This window comes from Rhagoletis zephyria, unplaced genomic scaffold (genome assembly GCF_001687245.7).
Source record: "Rhagoletis zephyria isolate East Lansing unplaced genomic scaffold, Rhagoletis_zephyria_1.1 Rzeph_scaffold_05110, whole genome shotgun sequence".
NCBI lineage: Eukaryota > Metazoa > Arthropoda > Insecta > Diptera > Tephritidae > Rhagoletis > Rhagoletis zephyria.
Window position 1 is genome coordinate 1 of NW_016162193.1, and position 21,082 is coordinate 21,082.

Genomic DNA, 21,082 nt, shown 5'->3' on the forward strand with positions numbered 1-21,082 from the left:
GTCTATATCTATCTCGATTCGTTTTGGCTGTTACAAACAACCGTTATGTGAACAAAATTAATATACCCTTGTGCACAAGTGCGCTCGGGTATAAAAAATAATAAGTTATGGTTCTGATATTTCAGACCCCTTAAAAAGTCCCCTTCACCCCTTTACATCTCCCTCTCGACGGGCCTGAGTGTAGGACTTTGTCTAACTATGATCTAGCGTAAACATCACCAATAATGTCAGACTTTGGGCTCGATAGGCAGTTGAAAACCATAGCCCACTTTCGACGAACAAAAATTACGCTCTACAAATCTCCCACGGTTCTTTAAAATGGCGAAGAAACATGCGCATGGGCGAACAAATATGTGACGGTTTTCCGGATTTCGAGAGAATAATTCTGTGCAATATCCATAACCCTTTCCTTAAATTTTTCCATATAAACAAGTAATCGAAAACACTTTGTACCGAAGAAAGTTATTGACACCGTCAACAAAAAAAATTGCCAAAAATCCGTGGCAAATCCAGGCTACTTTAGGCTTATCTATTTATATAGGGGTATGCAGTTTGGTAGCCAATTCTAATCTATTATAATAAAGCGCAAGTTTCAAGTGGTTCCAAAAATTTCCGCTGATTTTAGAAAACTGATTCACCTTCATTGTTTTAAAGAAAATTCATTTTCAGCAACAGCAATACTACTTTCCAAAGAAAGCCTTCCAAGTGGTAGCTTCATAACGGGTGATTTTTTTGAGGTTAGGATTTTCATGCATTAGTATTTGACAGATCACGTGGGATTTCAGACATGGTGTCAAAGAGAAAGATGCTCAGTATGCTTTGACATTTCATCATGAATAGACTTACTAACGAGCAACGCTTGCAAATCATTGAATTTTATTACCAAAATCAGTGTTCGGTTCGAAATGTGTTTCGCAAACCCAATTGCTGCGAACGGCGACGAATCGACATTTCACGGTCTTCAGCAACACTCTCAGAAACAGACGCAATATTCTCTTCTGTACGCACTGTACGCATTCGTGTGGTTGGTTTAATGTCCAATAAAGTAAACTGAGTGCGAAACAAACTTGGTCACAATCGCATTAATTGTTTGCTCACTTGGTCGATTATGACCATAATCGGACGTAAAGCGAACCGAACACTGATTTTGGTAATAAAATTCAATGATTTGCAAGCGTTGCTCGTTAGTAAGTCTATTCATGATGAAATGTCAAAGCATACTGAGCATCTTTCTCTTTGACACCATGTCTGAAATCCCACGTGATCTGTCAAATACTAATGCATGAAAATCCTAACCTCAAAAAAATCACCCGTTATAACGCATTTGATATTACATGTATGTATGTATGTAGGTATGTACAGAAAATTCATTTCATCGTTACTGTAGTCATCCACAAGCAACGTACACATTCGAATTCTACGATTTGCACTACGATCGCCCATTCAAATCCATATGAATATGAAAAAATCCTGTAAACATTTTTTTACGCCTCAGTAGACTTTACGCGGTCTGAATGGTGCTCTAATTCCCATTTCATAACCACAGTGTAGCCAACTTTTTCGCTTTTTTGTTTGTGTCGGGCATTGACTCTACATGAATGGAAATATGGAAATAGTATTTTTACAAAACTGGGTGTTGCACCTTTGCAGGCTATAACAACAACGGTGTAACATTGAGTGCCGCCATGTAACATCATTTTTCACTCAGCCTTTTTTTTACTATTCTCACTGCTCGCCGGCGTAAAAAAGCTTCCGGCGGACTATACTACTACTACAGAGAGGGTTCAGTGGCATATCGGTCAATAATGGCTGCGATACTCCACGTGCGTTGCTGCGTTATGGTAAACTACAACGAAAGAGGGAGGGAGGAGGTGGTTGGCGATTTAAACTTTATATCAACGAAGCAGACTTTTATGTGAAGCGCAAATATGATTTCGTATTCGAGGCTTGTAGGTGCATATACCATAGTACTAATGCAAATAAAAATCTAAAGGAATGGAAAATTGTGCACAGAAAAAAGAGGGTGTGTTCGTTGTCCTCGGCTTAGTTTTGGTCGATGAGTAACTATCCTGCATTTTTATTAGTAGTAAATATGTCTGTTGCAAAAAAATACCATAGAAAAAAATACCAACAATGCCAACGCCATCAAATGCCAACTACAACTCCAGGCACTCACCTACCAATGCATGGAATTGCCGTGCTGTCATTTCTACTGTCACCTTGACGTACCGCAGATTAACTGCAAAGAATTGCTGAGCTGCATTTTTTCGAATACCCACTGTGGTCTGTGAAAGCATATGTTGCGCATTCCAAGTATGTAGGTACATAGTTGCAACAGGTGCTCACCACGTCACACCACACCACACCACAGCTGCTTTTTTGTCTTTATATTACTGATGTTTGTTATTCATGTCGTTTTGTTGTTTTTGTGTTCTCATAATCGTTGGTTTTGAGTCTGGTGCATTTTCCGCGTTCTTCTTCATGCCTACGCTGTGCCACTTGCAATTACAATTATAACATGCATTGTCGCTGAGTTCATTTCATTTAAAATTCATTGTGAAGTCGGAGTGTGGAACTGATTTATTGCTCCAGTCGAGTACTGTGTGTTATTGACATGTTGGTATGCTCATACTAAATGTGGACACTTGTGCGAGCATGTTGAGTTATAAAGAGCGCATCCGGCTTTGATTTGACTAAATAAATCGCAGAGCTGAAAGGATCATTGAGAACCTGAGTTTAGAGTAATTTAAATGTCTTGGAATATTTTATCGCACTTTACGTCCATTAAGAACTTAATGAGCTTCTATAAAGGATTCGCGGTGATTTGACGAATATAATATTTTTAAAATTTTACCAATTTAAACTGCATTCGTGGACACCTCTTTTCAACCTGTTTCAAAGACAAGTGTCTTTCAAAAGTGTCCTTGAGAATTTAGGGGATGCTATAAAGCAAAGGAAACTAAAGCAAAATTAGCTGTGTTTCATTTTTAAATGAGAAATAATACCAAAATCTGAGTTGCCTTAATTCCCAATTGTTATTTATGCTACTTTACCGGCGGAAGCAAGTTTGTTAAAGTAGGCAGAATTGTACCTACTCTTCAGACTTTTAAATTTTAACGTACATTCGGTCCAAGAAGGTGTTTTGCTAAGTAACACCATACTCAATGAAACCATAATGGCTATATTTCCCTTTGCGATTGGAAACAAAGCAGGTATTTATTTTGCTAAGTAACACCATACTCAATAAAACCATAATGGCTATATTTTCCTTAATTCCAATTGGAAATGGATAGAAAGCCACTCTGTTTATAAATAATGAAATGATATGTACATTCAACAAAGAAACAAATTAAAATAACATATTAAAAAATAAATTAATAATTAAATTAGGTACAACACGAGGTACAAATTTGTGTAACTTTCCAGCACTGAACTACGTAGTGGCATTTTATTATAATTTTTTTCAAAATAGTCAAAAGGTCCATACAAAATGCCGTCAGTTGATATTGTGACCATTCCAAATGGAAATAAGGCCCCTTGATATGGTCATAATGTCAATTTCCAATATGGCCATTAAATACAACTGGGTGACTCTGTAGACTATTTTGCTTTATTACTAAATTGTAAAATTTAAAAGTTGATCTTATTCCTCAATTACTTAAAAATGAAATAAATGAAACTTGTTACATTTCTTTTCCAATTTGGAAATAGCAAAAATTTGCCTTATTGTCGTTGGCCTTATTGCACCTCCATAAAAAGTAACAATGCTCGACAATTGGTTAAGTATGGAAGAAAATAATAACGTCATCGCTAAAGAATTTTATCAAATATCAACGCGAATTCTTAGCCTCTTGTAACTTCGACATAGAATTAGTATCATTTCGAGCCCTAACCGCCAAAATAGCGTAAGCGATATATTTTTTAAAAATTTTCTTTTTGATGCGGAAATTCATCTACATATCGCTCTAGGAAAATTCATCAAAAATAAAATTTTGAAAAAAAATGTCGCTTAAGTTATTTTGGCGGTTAGGGCTCGTAGGCGTAATTTTTAATAGCAAAATTTTTTCTAAGCCATAAACTTTATATTTTTTTTTAATGTGTTAATTTAATCTAAATCAATAAGCTGAAGAAATTTTGCAAAAATATCTCGAACGGAAATATTTTTTTTTTAATTTTTTTCAACGATCTCTGTATATCACCCATTAAAATATGAGATCCACTATTATGACTGTTACATATTTCGGGTACGAAAAAAGAATGGTTTTTTATTTGCTTTTTTACAAACGATATAGAAAATACGTTTTTGCTTTTATTGGAATAACTTTTTTTTATAAAAGTGAAATATTAATTTTTTATAAAGGTAGCCTCATAGACGATGTTTACCAATAAAGGGATAAAAAAATGTTTATCATTCTAGGTTTAAATCTTTCGAAAATTTAAGTTTCTGAATTCAACATTTACCAGATTTCACTACTTATCATTTGCTTTTTTTAAGTTTAATTTTTCTACAAAGTTTGAAATTTGGACTTATATGGTTTTTGTTAGATAAGGAACCGAACTTTAATTCAAAATTAATGAACCTTAAAAAAAACAAAATATAAATAAATATATTAGCGCTTACCCCATAAATGAGGGGATTTAGAACTGCATTAACGTAAACGTGATTTTTAAAATTACTTTATTAATTTTGGGGGCACTAGGACCTAGTTGACGCTGAGTTAATTCCAAGGTTTTGGCTACTTTGCTAAAAGGGCTTTGGATTGTTTTTTTTTTTTATTTCTTAGTTTTGATTTGAAATTTTTGTTTACATTTCCTTTTCTGCTGCCAAAAAAATTATCCCCTACATTTCATTATTGTTTGTGAAACAAAGAGGAGTGAGTGCAAATTGCTGGCGGCGCGTAATTTTAACCGCCTCAGCAGCTGCCACTGCCACAGCTACCGATGATGCTGCTACCTTAACTGCTGTTGTTGTTCTTGTTGTTGCTAAATCATCCCGCCCCAAGTGCTGTTATTATTATTATTGTATGCAAGCAATGTTTCCCAATGATTACTACTGTATTGTTGTTTTTGTTATCCCCCAATTCACACACACACACACACACAGCCACTGAAGTAGCCAATTGCTGTTGGGTCAGCATTTGCGGGATGTCGCTTAAGCAATAATGTAATAACAACAACAACTAGTGTGAATGTGCTGCACTTCCAAACTCCAAACAGCGGATGCCAATTGCTGCCTAGATGTGATCACATTGCAAGGCAACAAAAACAACGACAACAACAAAAAAAATTACAACAGCAATAACTGCAAGTTGCAGGCCGATTAACAATGGGAGTTGTGATGTTGTGTGCGCGCGCTCGAGCGCGCGAGCCCGTGAGCTTCAATTCAGATCGTGGGAATCTCCGCCGCTATTGCTGCCATAATGTAAAGAATAAAAAAAAAATAAACGCAAAAAATATGTGCATATAAATGTATAGGAAATAAAGCTGAAGCGTTAAAGGCAGACTCTGCTTCGGTTGTGCTTCCCATTTAGTTTTACTGTTTTTGTTTTTTTGTTTTCTTGTCGTCCGTTACACGAATTTCCAGCCCTCAATGGGACGACCGTAACTGCCACGCAAAGCTACCGTATGTTGAGCGCAATGCGCGCGCTATTATTTGCTGCTTTTGCTGTTGCTTTTGTTGCAACAGTCAAGCGGCAATCGTGTTGCATGTAAGATTACAACGTCTTTATGAGGTCAAAAGGTCGTAATTTGCCAATTTGTTAAATTAGCACCTTCTGAGTGTCTGTCTGCCGCTGCCGCTGCCTTTTGTGTGCAATTTTTGTGCAGCGCCAAAGGCCGAAGGGTTAAAAGAGTGATGAAATGTTGGCGAGTTTTATCGCTGCAGCCACCCAGTGAGGTTGAAATGTTGCAAGAGTCAACTTTCGATAACATTTATAAACTTTATTGCCTTTAAGGGCTAACAATATAAATATGCACACAAATTGCAGCCTTCATTTTTCTTAAAAAAACGTTTCTTATTTAAAAACTCGAAAAAATTTCCCTGAAGAATATTCTGAATTGTCCAAAGTAATAATATAAATATGCGCTCCTCGGAATAGATATACATATGTACATATTCTTTTGAAAGCGAAATTTTTTTGCCTTACGTCTTGCGTCTTGTGCGCCGATTTATCATTACGTACATACATACTTTTTCCCCTGTGCAATGTTGTCATATCCGTTTACTGTTTTTTGTATTTTTTTTATAATTTGCATTCTTTTGCTTTTATTTTGTTTTGCTTTGTTTTTTACATAGCTCATATTTTTTATTATTATTGTTCAGCAAAGTGCGGCAATCTATTCGAAGAAGAAAAAAAAATAAAAAAGTAAAAAGCGCGTCAGTAGCGGCATTCAAAACAACAACAGCAATATGAGCTTAAAGTTAGTTTTATTGTATGAGCTTGGCATTGGCAGTGACAACAGCCTCCCAGGGTGTCAACTATCCCACGGGAGTCGTTGACGTATTTACTGACACTTATGCGCGGCACAAATACATTCGTAAGCCTTAATATCAGAAATTGTAAGAAACGATGCAGTGGAGCTATTTTGAAATGAAGCAAGTGAAAATAATTTTCAGACCTTTTCCCGATAAGTCTTGCTGAGGTAAACACCCGACATGTTCAAGCCGGCGCATGTAGGTACATGCACTTGAATAGGACTTAAAAATGATTTTTCGCTTGCATGTCTGGGTTATTTTCTTTTTAAGTTGAGTTCCATTATTTTTCAATTAAAATACAGTACATTCTCTAACAAACCCCGCATAAACGCAAGATCTAAACTTTGTAGGAAATTAAGAAAAATGTGTAAAAGTTTCGGGAACATTTCAAACTTCTTTCTCAGAATTTTTAAGAACGCAGTATAAAATTTTAGCAACTGCAATATTGAAGTAGGTGCAAATTACCTTTGAATCTTGAAATTTTTTACAGACGCTCTTCCCCCATTTTTGTATATATAAAAAAATGTTAGCATGAGTTTAATAGACAGGACAGCGTCAGTAGGAAAAATTTTAATTGAGCAACAATGTAAATTGAATAAAAGGAAAATAACCAAGAAAAAAAGTGAGAAAGCATTGTTCCAATTTAAGTGCATGGGAGGGTAATACCTCATTTAATCTTCCTCAGTGCACGTCGGCAATGAGAAAATTGCCAAAACCGCGGTATGGGCATGGGATTGCTTTTCTTGTTGATTGGACAGAGCGTCCCTTAAATTCCAGTCGTCGGGCATGCGTTCATGTGATCATATTCTGCATAAGAGTTGATGCATGCACCTTATCAGCTCCTTGCCGCCTTACTTAGATAGTTGCGCTGGCAGGATCTCAGCTCCAGCAGCTTTGTTGTTTTTAGAAGCGTTATTGCTATTCGTGCCTTGTCATAGTCATTCGGTGGGACATCGACTGCATCGACTTGGCGCTCCGTTTCGTCTTATTCACTACTTTCAGTGCTGCTGCCATTCAATAAAGTGGGAAAGTGTTCTCTCCATAGTTGTTATTGCAACTTTTCGACGTTAAGCTTTCCTTGCATATTTGGGCATACATTTTTTGCTGTACAGAGGCGGGTGCGTATCTCGGCTGCAACAAGATAGTGGTCCGCGTCGATGTTTGGGCGTCGGAGTGTGCGTACGTCTAAAACGCTATAACGATATGGTTTCTCGTTTTTCGATCTGCGGACAGCCTAGTACCACGTATTCCCATTTCGACAGTGGCGCCAAAAATCCATTCCTTACCCACCTTGCAATTGAAATCGCCAAGAACAATTTTTTTTATCGTGTCGAGGGCAGCGCTCATATGTTCTTTCCACGCGCTCATACAAGAGATCATTGGACGCCCCGTCCTTCTACTCCGTCGTGGCATGGACGCAGATGAGCGAGATATTGAAGAATCTCGCTTTGATGAGGATTGTGGTTAGACGTTCGTCCACCGGGGTGAACGCCAGTACTCGCCGATGGAGTCTCTCTCCCACCACAAATCCAACACCGAATTTAAGCTCCTTTACGTGGCAACTATAGTAGACGTCGCAAGGCTTCACGCTTGCCTTGCCTTGCACCGTACATCGCATTTCTTGGATGGCGGTGATTTCAGCTTTAGTCTTCCCGAGCACAACAACCAGCCGCGGCAGAGGAACCTTTCCCATTAAGGGTCTGGATATTCCAAGGGCATACCCTCAAATCATAATCCTTTATACGTTTGCCATGGTCGTCATCTCATCCAAGCATTTTTCTAACTTTTCATTGGGCGGATACACCCAGAGGATACGTGGATATAAATATCCGGAGGTTGTGAGCTGTGATTTGAACCGTACGCACATGAATCACCTCTGGCCTATCCCAGGTGAAGGGCAGTCAAAAGCTTTCTACTTCTGCGCACGGAACCATCCTTAAAAAAAAATACCAAACCAGTTAAAAAACTAAGACTCTGTACTACTTTACTGAACAGTAAATTCCAGTTTGGCACCACTGTGAGCTTGTAAGGTTGTCTAGTTGTTCAAGAAATCTTAAGAAATCGATTTTTAGTCAAACAAAATTTTTCTGAAGATATTCAAAACAAACCACTGTATCACCACAATCTCTGTGCTACTGTTGAGTAGTATACACTTTTTTGTGTAAACAAAAAGAACTAAGTAGCATTCATAACGAGATTAGCGCATTCATTGCCCGTGCCAGCCTACTTGCTGCCACCACTCGCATACGCAATTCAGCATTTTTATTAGCTGTTATTGCAATTCTTCATACATATACGACGCTTTTGTGCTTGGCTTTCACAGAACACAATAATAAAAAGCTACAGTAGCGCGTCAGAATGAGGTTCGAGAGAAAAAGGAGCGTGGCGCAGAAGGGAATTAAATCGAAACATAAACAACTAACGTCAGTTAGAAAACAAAAACAACAAATATGTGTATTCGAATGCCGCAAACAAGCGAGCCCACAAATAAATAACTATGTAAACATATACAGCTCAAGATTCACATGGAAGCATGCAACGCAATGCTGAGTCAACTAAATCCCACGAGAGCCGCTTGCCACACTCGCGCACTAACTAACTAACTGGTAGCACAGAGGCAGACACTTCGTCACTTTGACGCCACTAATAAAAACGTGCGACTTGGCCACGCTACGGCTATGCCTTGCCTGTTGCCATTTAGCGTGTGTTTGTGTGTGCGTGTGTGTTTGCGGTTCATTCATCTGATGTGCAAATAAACTTACTATTGTGGAGCAATGGAATTTCATTCATGAAATTGTATCTGCCTTGTGCGGCTCAGCTCATCTCTACGCGCTTGGCTAATCGTTGCAAAGATTGCGGAGATGTTGCGGGTAAAACTGGTTAAGTATTTATTGGTCAGCCAGAGAGTGAGAGAACCAGAAATGAGCGAACACAGTGGGTGAGCAAGCGCTCCAATTGCACTAGCTACCGTCTTCTCTGCCACTAACTAAATGCAGATTTCACAGCGATGATCGATGTTGATCAGCAGCTCCACACGATCGTGTTGATAGCGTGCACGAGTTGTTTGGCGCGGTGTGGTGCATCCCAACCGAGCCCAAGTGGAGCACGCGACGATTGGTTGTCGCACTCGACAGCCGGACCCACAGCGCATTTCGCCAGCGAATGGGAAATGAGTGCGCACGCGAGAACAATTGATTGCGAGAGTGTATACGGTGCGAGTGCTCCAATAAAAAGTCAACTTATCGCGCGCTCACGATCATTTTTGTTGGCAAAGCGCGCCGGTTAAGTTCGTGGCAAGAACGGTGAAAAGTTATAAAAGCAAGTTAAGAAGTTAAGTTTCGAAAATTTTCTAAGTTGTTCTTGAAAATTTTTGATAAACCATAGACTTTTGCAAGTCAAAGTGTTAAAATTCAAAGCGCAAATATTTTTGTGAACTGTTAGTGTAGTTAAGTAATTAATTTTTTCCGCATATCGTGTGCTTGAAAATAAATGCCTGCATGAGTTATCACACAAAAATGGCGCCAAATCATCATCCCCATCACTTCATGATGCATGGCCTGCCGCTGGAGCCCGTGTCGCGCACCTACCAGTACCGCAAGATTATGAAACCGATGTTGGAACGCAAGCGACGCGCGCGCATCAATAAATGTTTGGATGAATTGAAGGATTTGATGACCAGCACTTTGCAAGCGGTAAGTTGTAGATAAATTAGAATATATGAAGCTCTAAAGTTGCTTATGAGATAGAAGATTGAAGATTTGTAGACCGCGATGCTTTGCTTTTTATGAGTCGCACCAATATTTTTTTACGATCGGTTCAGGGTAATAGTATGGGTCAAAACTAGCTTTCCATCAGCGCAAACTCTTTGCGAATAAGATCATTGGAATCATAGAAACAAAGCAGCGTTGACTTCGCGTCTTACTTCTACCAAAAGCGTACTTTTGGCTTTTTTTCCGAACAAATTTCATTCATCGAAGCTCACTTGAATACTTTTATTTGAATCGCCTTAACTTCACTTCATCTCAACCAAATGCCAAGAAATTTTTAGCCTGATCGCGTACTTCAGGATTTAGTCAGAAACAGTCCGCAGTTGTCCGGAAGATTGTAATGAAGATACAAAATTTGTTTACGGAAACGACTTCAGACTATTTCTGACTAAATTCTTGAGGACGGGAACAGGCTATTTGAATGAAAGTCGGGAAAGAATTTAGCTAATAAATGGCGCTGCCAGAAGAACCTCTGCTAGTAGTTAGGAGTCCTAATAGTAGTATGCGTTTTAATAACTCCGATGAATTAACAATTAAGTTTTGCATTACTTTTGATTGGCATTGGTTAGAAGACTTCCTATAAAAGCTTTACGCTCTCAATGATATATGTAAATAAAAACAAACAAAAATTTAACTCCCAATACAGCTGAAACTTCACTCCAAGCCGATGTAAGCTGATGCAGTTAAAGAAAATTAACAGAAAAACCACTCTCAACTCCAAGTTGAATTTGCAAATCCTCCTTTCTGACTTTTTTTTTGTTCCACAGTATCACTTCTTTATTAATTCTAAATAAAAAAGCTTTTTCCATTTTTCCATTGAATTTTGAGATCGTTTTTCACCATGAAACTTCTGATTGGTATACTAAGTATCTAAAATTACATCTTAATTCTTGACTTCGAAAGTAATCTATATAGTGACTCGTTTAAGGGCAGCGGAACCGAGGCCGTCTAACCTTTTTCTTCTAGTGAAGAGCCAACACTACTTTTGGTTGGGTTAGTGCTGATCCGATTTCCACTACACCAAGTGTCAATCATATTCAGTGTGATTTGAAGAGATTTTAAAAATACTTGAAAAAAAAACTATTTATGTAAATATAAAATTTAAATACGTCACAAAAAAGGATTTGCAAAACCTCCTTTTACAAAGAGTATTTAAATACAAAATAAGTATTTCAAAATACACTCCTACTCATTTGAATAGCGCAACCTTTCAATCCTCAGCATGTACATACATATGTGTAAATCCGATTTTAAAATTTCATACAAATTAAAAAAATTAAAATAATAACATAGGGGTGCGCTATCCTAATGATCTGCAGTGAATAGAAAAATTCCCGGTATGCAGTTTTGTAGCCAATGCAACATTGGTAAAATGAAAGTCTCTAGTGGCTGCAAAATGCTATTGAGTTTTGACATTTTTTTTGGCAGTGTCATACATGACAAAATTTCTATATATAAAAGAAAATGCGACGCCCCGTCAACAAAAAAAATGTCAAACATTAACAATATTTTCCACCCATTTGAAACGTGCACTTTATTGCACTTAAATTGACTGGGCTAGAAAACTGTATACGCGGAAATTTTTCGAAAAATAACATTAACTTATTCACTCCAAGTCCTTAGGATAGTGCACCCCTTTGACAAACAAAACAAAAACAAAGGCTTTGTTGCCATTTTTTTTAATCTATATAAAATTTTAAAATTAGTTTGACGTGTTTTTTTTTGCAGAGTTTGCGACATTTTTATAAAAAATCAAGGGATTTAAATAAAAAAAGGAAAACTGAAAATTCTAATAATTAAAAGGGTGCACTGATGAAGTGAGGAGAAGTGTACAAATACATTTAAAAATACTTTTGAAATTACACGTGCATACAAAAGGCCGTAACTAAAAAAAAATTCAAAAATTCCCTAATTGTTGCAATGAAAAAGTGAAGAGAAAAGAATGAGTAAATTTTAAATTTTTTAATTGCGCTTCGCATAAGCTTCATATATTTTTAATAAACCGAATGAGTGAATTTTCAAATGTCAAAAAAAAAAATGTATGACGAATAATGAGGAATAGAAAAAGTACTTAAAAATACAAAATACAAATACTGCTTAAAAATGTATTTAAAAAATATAAAAATACGAAATACTTTCGCAAATATGTATTTAAATACAAATGCGCGCTTTCCTGCAAACGACTGAGAGATCGTAATGGGCCTGAATGTTGATATAATAGCTATTAAGGCTGTCAGTTAGGCATTCAATTATGAATCCTAATAATCCTCTACATGAGCGTGAGGACAGTATCTGCCCCATGCTTTAGAGCCGAATTGCATATGCTATCGAAGGTGGCGCCCTTGAATACAAGTACTTTTTTATCGACATCACACACGGAGCTTCTAAGTTTCAAATCTTAGACTAGCTATTGCTATGTCAAATTTAAAGTGAGATTACACTATTTAATCAAATTAATTTCTTCTCTTCCAGGATGGCGAAAACCTCTCCAAGCTGGAAAAGGCTGATATCTTAGAGCTAACAGTGCGCCATCTACATCGGCTGCGCGAAACAAACGGTCTCTTTGTACGCCACAGCGATACGCTGAACATGGAGAAATTCTGGGCAGGATTTCAGCACTGCGCTGTGGAGGTGTCACATTTCCTACAAAAATACGATCAACAAAACAAACATATAAATGGAGATTTAATCAAATATATTGCGAATTATGTGCCAAATATGGCAGCAGCAGTAGCGGCAGCAGCCGTCGCAACGACAGCCAACGGAACAAATACAGCGCCAGCCGCCGTAGTCTCAGCTCAATCTGCGCTAGCAATGCAAGCAAATGGCAATGGAGTTAGTTATGGCACGGTGGCCAACAATATAAATGAGCATTACCAAAGATTTTGCACAGCGTTGCGGCATATGCCAGCGGAGGCAACGGCAACCACACCAACGCCGCCGCCGGCGGCAGCAGCAGCAACATCGCACGCCAGGCACCAACAAATGCAAATATCCGCTTCAGCAGTTTCTAGCTTTGAACGCATTTGGGAGGCGGCAGCGCGAGCAGCAGCCACTGGCAAAACGCGAATGCATCCTTATGCCCGAAAAGTGTTGCATAATCACGGCAATGGCGCGAATGTTGAGCCAGTGGAGAGTGAGGCCGATGGCAGTGACACGCTCGGTGATGACGTGGACTGTTCCGATGGTGATTTTCTGCACGGCGATGGCCTCGTTTGGCGACCTTGGTGAACGCGGCCCCTAACCACCCGCATTTGCTTTGGTCGCCTGACCTTAAACGCGGATAATTTTACCCTGTTAACATAATAAAATCATGCTTAATGCAGCATGCATACCTGTGCACTTGTCTACGTATGCATGTGTGCGTGCAGGACTAAGTATTTCAAAGGACCACATCAGCAAATTTCCATATTTGTATAATCAAATTTGTTGTGTAACTGCATGGCTAAAGCTTTATTTATTTGTATGTGTTTGTATATGTATTCGAATAATTCGAGTTAATAATTTAATGGAATTAGTGCATAGAAGCTAAATATTTAATAAATATATTTACCTTGGGTAATTGCATTTACCATAATGAGTTTTGTTAGCTGCATATATACACACACATTTGTACAAGCATATGTTGTGTGCGTGAAATCATGTTTGTGTGCATAAAATATTTGCATACAAAATTGAATGGCGTTATACAACGAGTGGCGAATTAACAAATTGGTTGCCATTTTCTCGGTTTAGCAGCTTTTTTTTTATAATTGAAGTGATTTGCAAATAGAAAATTGGTTTAGGAATTAAAAAAAGGAATGACAAGGTTTATTTAACGGTATCTCCTTAAACGGAGGAAAGGCACAACAACTTTAAAAACCTCTACATTTAAGTGTCGAAGTGTATATACGATTTATGTACTTAAAAACATCTCAGATGCGCTTTTCCAAATACATCTTTTCTTAAAGGCTCCTAATTAAACTTAGGAGGCGGGACAGACGCAAAAAAAAAATAACAAGTAAAAACAAGGCTATGCCGAAGGCTTCATACCTTTCATGAACACCTGGGCATGAATCATGTAACTTTGAAACGATAGTCATTCAAACGATACTGACTAAAGCAGGCATTCCCAAAGTGTGCCAAGGTGTGCCGCGAGCGTATGCCTGGGGTGCCGCTAGTGGCTAAAGTATACTAGTGGTGCGGGCAAATTCTTTAAACTTCCCATACACAACGCAAGCGGTTTGATCAAACTTCAACATGGCGGGCAGAAAATAAAAAGAAATTGGATTTTTATTAAAATTGCCTTCAGCGACTCGTCAAACCCCATACACAACACAAATGGCTTGCAGCAAAGGGATATTTCGATTGGTTTGTCAAGCCGCTTGAGTGGTGTATTTCGCTCTTAAGCTTAGTTCACCAGTACGTTTTGTCAACGAAAAATTGAATCAGAAAATTTTCAGAAAAATAGCTGAAATCGTACCCTTTTCACAACCATTTTCGGTACTTTTGCAGACCTATACCATTTCATGCTCATGAAAGGTATAAATATGTCCTGCTTCGTTTACCTTAAATCAGAAATATACCCGTTTGTATTAACGCCTGTCAGTGTCAAGTGCTTAAGAGCAAGAACCCAGTGAGTAGGCCCACATGTTGCTACAAGCCGTTTTCTCATTGAGGACTGGAAACTTGTAATAACGACCCCTTTTGGAAAAGATTCCAGTTCTGTGTTTGGGATTTTGATTTTGGGAAAAATGTATTTGGGGATTTTTTTTAAGTGGGGATTTTGTTTTCGGGGATTTCCTGGCTCTCCCGTTGCAGTGGTCTAAGCGTGTTGCGTACAAGCTGATTTAGAATTTAAGTGTTGGGTGTCCCAACAAGAGAGCCGGATTTAATTTTAAAGAAAAAAAAACGGCGCTGTTCTTGATCCCTTGGCTTGATTTCTTGCACCAATTGAATCTTGTACGCGAGAAAATCCTGATTTTTTTTCAAAATTCATTGCATAGTGCTTCTAGAAATCTTTAGTTCTTCATTCTGAATAAAGGTTCCTGGATTATCGACAACATATTCCCTTACTGTGGCAATATTTTCGAGGGACCGACAAGGACGACGACGAACAATGGTCTTCTAATCCATCAGCGTAAGTTTAGTCTCAAAGTTTCGAATTTAACGCCTCGTTTGAATACTTCTCCATATTCTTAAATCGCGTGGTTTGTATGTGGGTGTTAACAAAATGGCGGCAAATTTAACTCCCCTATTCGGACAAAGTCACAAAACACAGCGCTTCACTATTGTGATTTCTACTGCGCTCGAAAATATTCCACTAAAGTTAGATTTTTAGTGCTAAGGAAAAGCACACAAATTAATTTTGTTTTTTTGTAGCGGCATATTTGTTGTATACTTTGAGGCGCAGTAGAAATCACAAAAGTGATGCGCTGAGTTTTGGGACTTTGCTAGAATAAGGGGGATAAATCTGGCAATCTTGTTGGTACACCCGATATTTTATTTATTATTGCATACTTTCGGGCGCTTTACTTACTATTAAATTTCATCACTAGGAAACGCGTACATACTTACCCTCTGAAAAAAAATTTAGTATACTCAATGTTTTATTGATGAACTTTTTTTATTTTTATTTTCTTTATATTTTAATAGCAGTAATAATGTTTGCCCTATCATTTGGTATGCTTTTTGTATTCATTTATTTTGCTGATCAAATCGATCGCTGAAACGCATTAAATCTCATCGAAAATCTACGCTTAATTACATAGCTTTGTCACATTGCCTTATTTACTGTTCAATTAATTAACTGATTGCACAAATTGCATTCAAAAATATTGGTTTTTTTTTTTGTGTATTTTTTGTAGCTTCACAATCGGTTTAGTTTTTTGTTTCTCAAAAATTTTTGCATTTTTTTTTTTTAATAAATAAGTACATACTTAAATACTCGTAACTATTTTCAATAGGCCGTTATGTATATTAATTTGCTTGTTTTGTTTTTGCTTTCCTTTTTGCTTAGTTAATTAGGTATATTTATTTTTTTTTTTTTGTATAAGTATGTATGTATGCTTATCTTAAATATATGGATAAAATATTATTAATATTTATATTTTGCACTAACAAAAAGGTGGCGTCGATTTTTATAGTCGTTTTGTTTCTGCTGCATTGCAGTTCATATCCACAATTTTTTTGTTTGTTTCGCTTCGGTTTATGCATTTAATTTTGGCTTTTCATAAAAACCATTCGATTTGGGTTTAACAAAAACATTTTTTTTCCGCTAATTAATATTTTATGCAACTACATTTTAATATTTTAATTTAGCTGATAACGGGCTGAATTCATTATTATTGTAATTAGTAATTAGCAATTTTGATATATTTAGTTCTATGTGTATGTATGTTCTTATGTATATTTATGTATGTGTGTGTGTGTGTGTTTGTTCTTTACACCATTTTCTATAATTCAATGGACATCTATGAATTAAAAGTTAGAAAGAAATTCAAATTTATTGCTTTATCATTGCGCAATAGGCCATGCTTGCATATCTATTTTTAACTACTTTTTAGACGTTATATGTATAACTTAAGTTTACTAAGTTTATCTATTATTTTAGCTTTTTTCATTGTCAATAGAAAGAGCTAGTAATAAATTATATGTGCGTTACTAATATCTTTTAAATAGTTTATTTAAAATTAACTAAACATCTGTACTTAAAAATTCAACACGCAAGTTTATTCCCCTTAGTTAGAAGTATTAAAAAAAGGAAGATTTTAGCCTAACCTAACACCCAATCCCAGGCAATAACCGCAGTGAAATATATGCATTTAGATGTCACATAGTCTTGTAGACCAGGCCAATTTTCTATCTTATAGTACCCAACAGAACCATCAATTGAAAGAGCAGTCTTTGAATACCTTAGAGGTAATTTTGCCCTCTAAAAGTCAGCGAAATTTAGACCAGTTTTAAACCCAACTGAAGCGAAAAGGAGGCAGTTTTTTTCTTAATAATTTGTCGGTGATCTAATTTATTTTCATTGGGCAATAAAGACAGGCACAGTGTCAACTTGGAGTCTAGTTTCTTTCAACTAGGCTAGGGCTTAAGCTCAGAACATAGTTAGTTGTATACCAATCGCGATACCCAAACTAACCTCTTATGCGAATAAGCAGATTTAATGTGAGTTGAATGCTTAGAAAGATCCAAATATCCGAATAAAAGTAGTAATGCTCAATAAGTGTGCACCTTCTTTTGCCTACGGTTCAATTGCAGCTCACAATGTCTGTTCACGTATATCTCTAGCGACGAAAACTCCGTTTGGGAACGAGTTAAAGGGAGAAGGTGAAAAATCTAGCTTTCGCTTGATTTGGCTCGCGCCATATAAAAACCCCTTCAAATGAAAGGTTAAATTATGGGTTATGAATGCCAATGACGGCGCTGAAAAACTGCTTAAGTACGGCGGCGAGGAGTGCATACATCAACTCTTACGCAGAATATGGTCATATGAACGCATGGCCAACGATTCGTTTTTAAGAGTCCTCTGCGCAATCCATAATGAAGACGACCCCGCCGTGTGCGCAGAATCAGTTTTCTAAGCTTAGGTTACAAGGTCTTAACGAGCGTATTGTGTAAGAGACTGAAGCCCAACCTCAAAGAAATGATTAGGCCGCTCCGGCACAATACTTTACAAGAGCGAACAATTGCTGGCGTATGCCGACGATATCGACTTCATAGGTAAAAACAAAAGCCACGTCAGTTCTGGTTTCTTGGAAAAGATAGGTAAGCAAATAAGGTGGGTCCGGTGGTAAACGAGGACACAACGACAAACAGTCAGAGTATAAGCGTATTGGCATCCACGTCACTGTCGACGGTTTCAAGTTTTTAAAAGTAGATGACTTCGTTTAATTGTAGACCAGCATTAGCAGCAATAATATTGTCAGCGTTGAAATCCAACGAAGAGTCACCCTTACCAACAAGTGCTACTTTGGACTGAGTAGGTAAATGAGGCGGCTCTTGGAGAGAAAAATTCGGCAGAAGATTTACAGGCCTTTGCGCGTTGGCGATGGCGAATCCGCAGACGATAAAAGTAGGCATAGTGCGGTGAATTAAAATACAGTGGCTATGTTGGCTTGATCATGTCGTACGAACGGACAGAAGCACTTCAGTCGCGATGCGGGTAATAGAGAAGGGTCATGTCTGCGATGAAAAGGCCAGCTGGAGAAGGATTTGGCGTCACTTGTGGTCCCTCATAACCAAAAGGTTCAGTACCACTGGAGTACTTGGACAAATAGAAAGCAGTTAGCAAATAACTTCTGTAAAAAAAAAACTGAGAAGCTTTGAAAGACTGAAAAGTTGCAGCGGCGACCAAGCGCCATTTCTTTTACTTTGGATGGAAACAGGCGAATCCAGGTTTGAAAATACCACTTAAACAAAGCGCTATAGCACAGCGTCCAACGAAAAAAAAACAGTTTCTTTAATCTTGATCTTGCGTATAGCAAATGCGATAAGTTGTAAGCCACTATTCTGCAAGTTTTCTAAAAAAAAAAAAATGTTATGCCTTCCGAAAGCAGCTATAAAATTTAAATAATTACTAATTGTGCATTACTCATCACAAAATAAGTTCACTCAACTTGTCAACGGGGCTTCAGTATTATACATTTGACTTTTTGGATCTTTTAGTCCCGCAAGAGTTTTTGTAAGGAAATATTGGAAACAAATATTGACTGTGCTTTCATATCGATGCATATTTCTTATGTTTGTTCAATTATACGAGTATTGTAAATTCTCTTTTTCTCACCCACACTCGTACTTATTAATAACATTATTTATTTACAATTGGTTTGCGTATCCCCTTTGACACTTCAAAAGGAAATACCTCAATTGATTGGCTATTCATAATAATTAAATTGCAATACTTTATACTTACATAATTATTTGAATTACATAATAGTTATGCGAGTTAATTGATTTATTGTAATTGTAAATATTTTTTTACAGTTACAAATCACACACTTTTCAAGCTTATTGTAAGTTGTAACATTTGTGTTGATAAGCATTTTTTTATTTTATATTTTATTAATAAATATAATTAGTTTTGAGTCAGTTGAAATTACATACATATTTTTACAGGCCTTGAAAAGTTTTGAGTTTCTTTAGTTTTATTTGTAACTTAATGTCACAGTTATTTATATTTAAGTGTAAAGTAAGCGCTTAAATTTGATTGTTGCAGCTAAGTATTTTCACAGTTTATTAATTTCAAAAGTATTTATTTCAATAGTAAATAGCATTTCTCAGGCATAGAAATACTTACACTGATATATTTAATTTTATTTTTTTATAGATTAATAATTAGTTGTCAGTAAATGAAAATAAAATATTTAAGCGTTTAATTTACAAGCAGCTAGCGATATTAAGTGAGTAGTTGTTGCGGTATTTCTACTTTCGAAGTATTCGGTATTTCGCGAAGATTTCTACTTTCTATGAGCATTATTCATGAGTGAGAAATATTTTTATCTTGGTGATTGGTAGTGAATTTTAAAATAATTTCATTTTGCGAGAGCTTGCTTGGATTTGAATGTGTTTTATTTTAATATGTAGATATGTTGCTGCGGAAAAATTAAAAATTTTAAAAGGCACAGAAATTTTAGCTAACGAATAATGATGAATATTATCAGTACGCTATTAACTTTTTACATTATAAACAAAGACCGAAGGAAAATAATAAATTAAAAAGTTATTTGGAGTCTATGTAGGACATTTAAAAAGCTTTATTTCTATGTAAATAGTTACCTATTGGGCCATGTAAAAAGCTCCAGCGGATAAATTTGAAAAAAAAATGTTCTTTATTGAAAATCTATTTTTTTTAATCAGTGACCATTATTATCTATGACCATTTGCCATTCTACGGGCAGCTTCATAATTCCGTTGGTGTGGGTTAGAAACGCGCGTACGAATGACTAATACTTCCACTCGGAGGCAGATTTGCCCATTGTGAATGCTCTCTATGAGTGCCAGGAGGAGGCACCTCCTACAATCCTAAATTAATCCCTAATGTCAGTACAGAGTCTTTCAAAGCATTTACCATCCCGAAGCGGTGGAGGTTCGATATTTTCACCTCCGTTATCTCCCCCCAAGCTATTGAAACAGTGGGACCCCAAATGCTTGAGACGCCTTGTCTGGAGAGCTGGGAATTGACCTAAAAATTGGTGAATCGATTCCTCTTCATGTTCATCCCAACAACTTCAGCAGAGGGAGCTTGTTGATAAAGCACAATGCCCTGGGTTGACGCCGGTTAGAGCCCTTACTGCAGATTTGTTTAGTGTCAATAGTTCTTCAGTACGAATCTTATTGGGTCTCGGTAATGAGTTACGTATGTGGTGTATTCTTCAATCCTTCTTAGCAGAAAAGAAATCGGGTGCGGTAGGGGCTTACACGTTTCGCAAATTTGCATTTCCGAGCCGTGATTAGCTATATCACTAGCTAGTTCGTTCCCTTCTATATTGATACGTCCAGAAACCTGCAGAGGGAAGTTTCGGCGTGACTCAGTGAATCCAGACTTTACTACCTTGGAGCCTAATGTTTTCAACGCCGCCTGACTGTCAACGAATATAGTGACGTTGCCTGACTGAAACTAACTTTACCCCTCAGACAAGAAGGTCCTCGGTCTAAAGGCCCCTTTTGCGGCTGCGCCTATTACAAATAACTCAAATAACTGTGGTGGCTTCAAGTAAAAGATCATGTTCAGTCCTTCTTGTGGTGCGTTTCTCACGGCGCCTGATATACTGAGACTTGCGAGTCTCTCCACTCTTCCAATTATTCCCTCATTGCCGCTCATTTAATAGGCGGATGACTGTGGTTTACATACCAT

The 21,082-nt window shown here is 37.2% G+C and overlaps 1 protein-coding gene and 1 long non-coding RNA gene across 3 annotated transcripts; both read left to right on the forward strand.

Moving 5' to 3' along the window:
* Positions 1-5,526: 5,526 nt before the first annotated feature.
* Positions 5,527-19,334, forward strand: LOC108371625 (uncharacterized). 2 transcript variants are annotated; one of them, XR_001848773.1, is made up of 3 exons: positions 5,527-5,538; positions 17,812-17,816; positions 18,904-19,334. It is a non-coding gene; the product is annotated as an uncharacterized LOC108371625 (long non-coding RNA). The 2 variants fall into 2 exon arrangements; XR_001848772.1 differs by lacking the exon at positions 5,527-5,538 and adding an exon at positions 6,422-6,432.
* On the forward strand, positions 9,741-13,840 carry LOC108371624 (protein hairy-like). The gene is made up of 2 exons (XM_017627214.1): positions 9,741-10,167; positions 12,715-13,840. Exons 1-2 carry the CDS (start codon positions 9,973-9,975, stop codon positions 13,471-13,473), a joined length of 954 nt encoding a protein of 317 aa, XP_017482703.1. The 5' UTR covers positions 9,741-9,972; the 3' UTR covers positions 13,474-13,840.
* Positions 19,335-21,082: the final 1,748 nt, after the last annotated feature.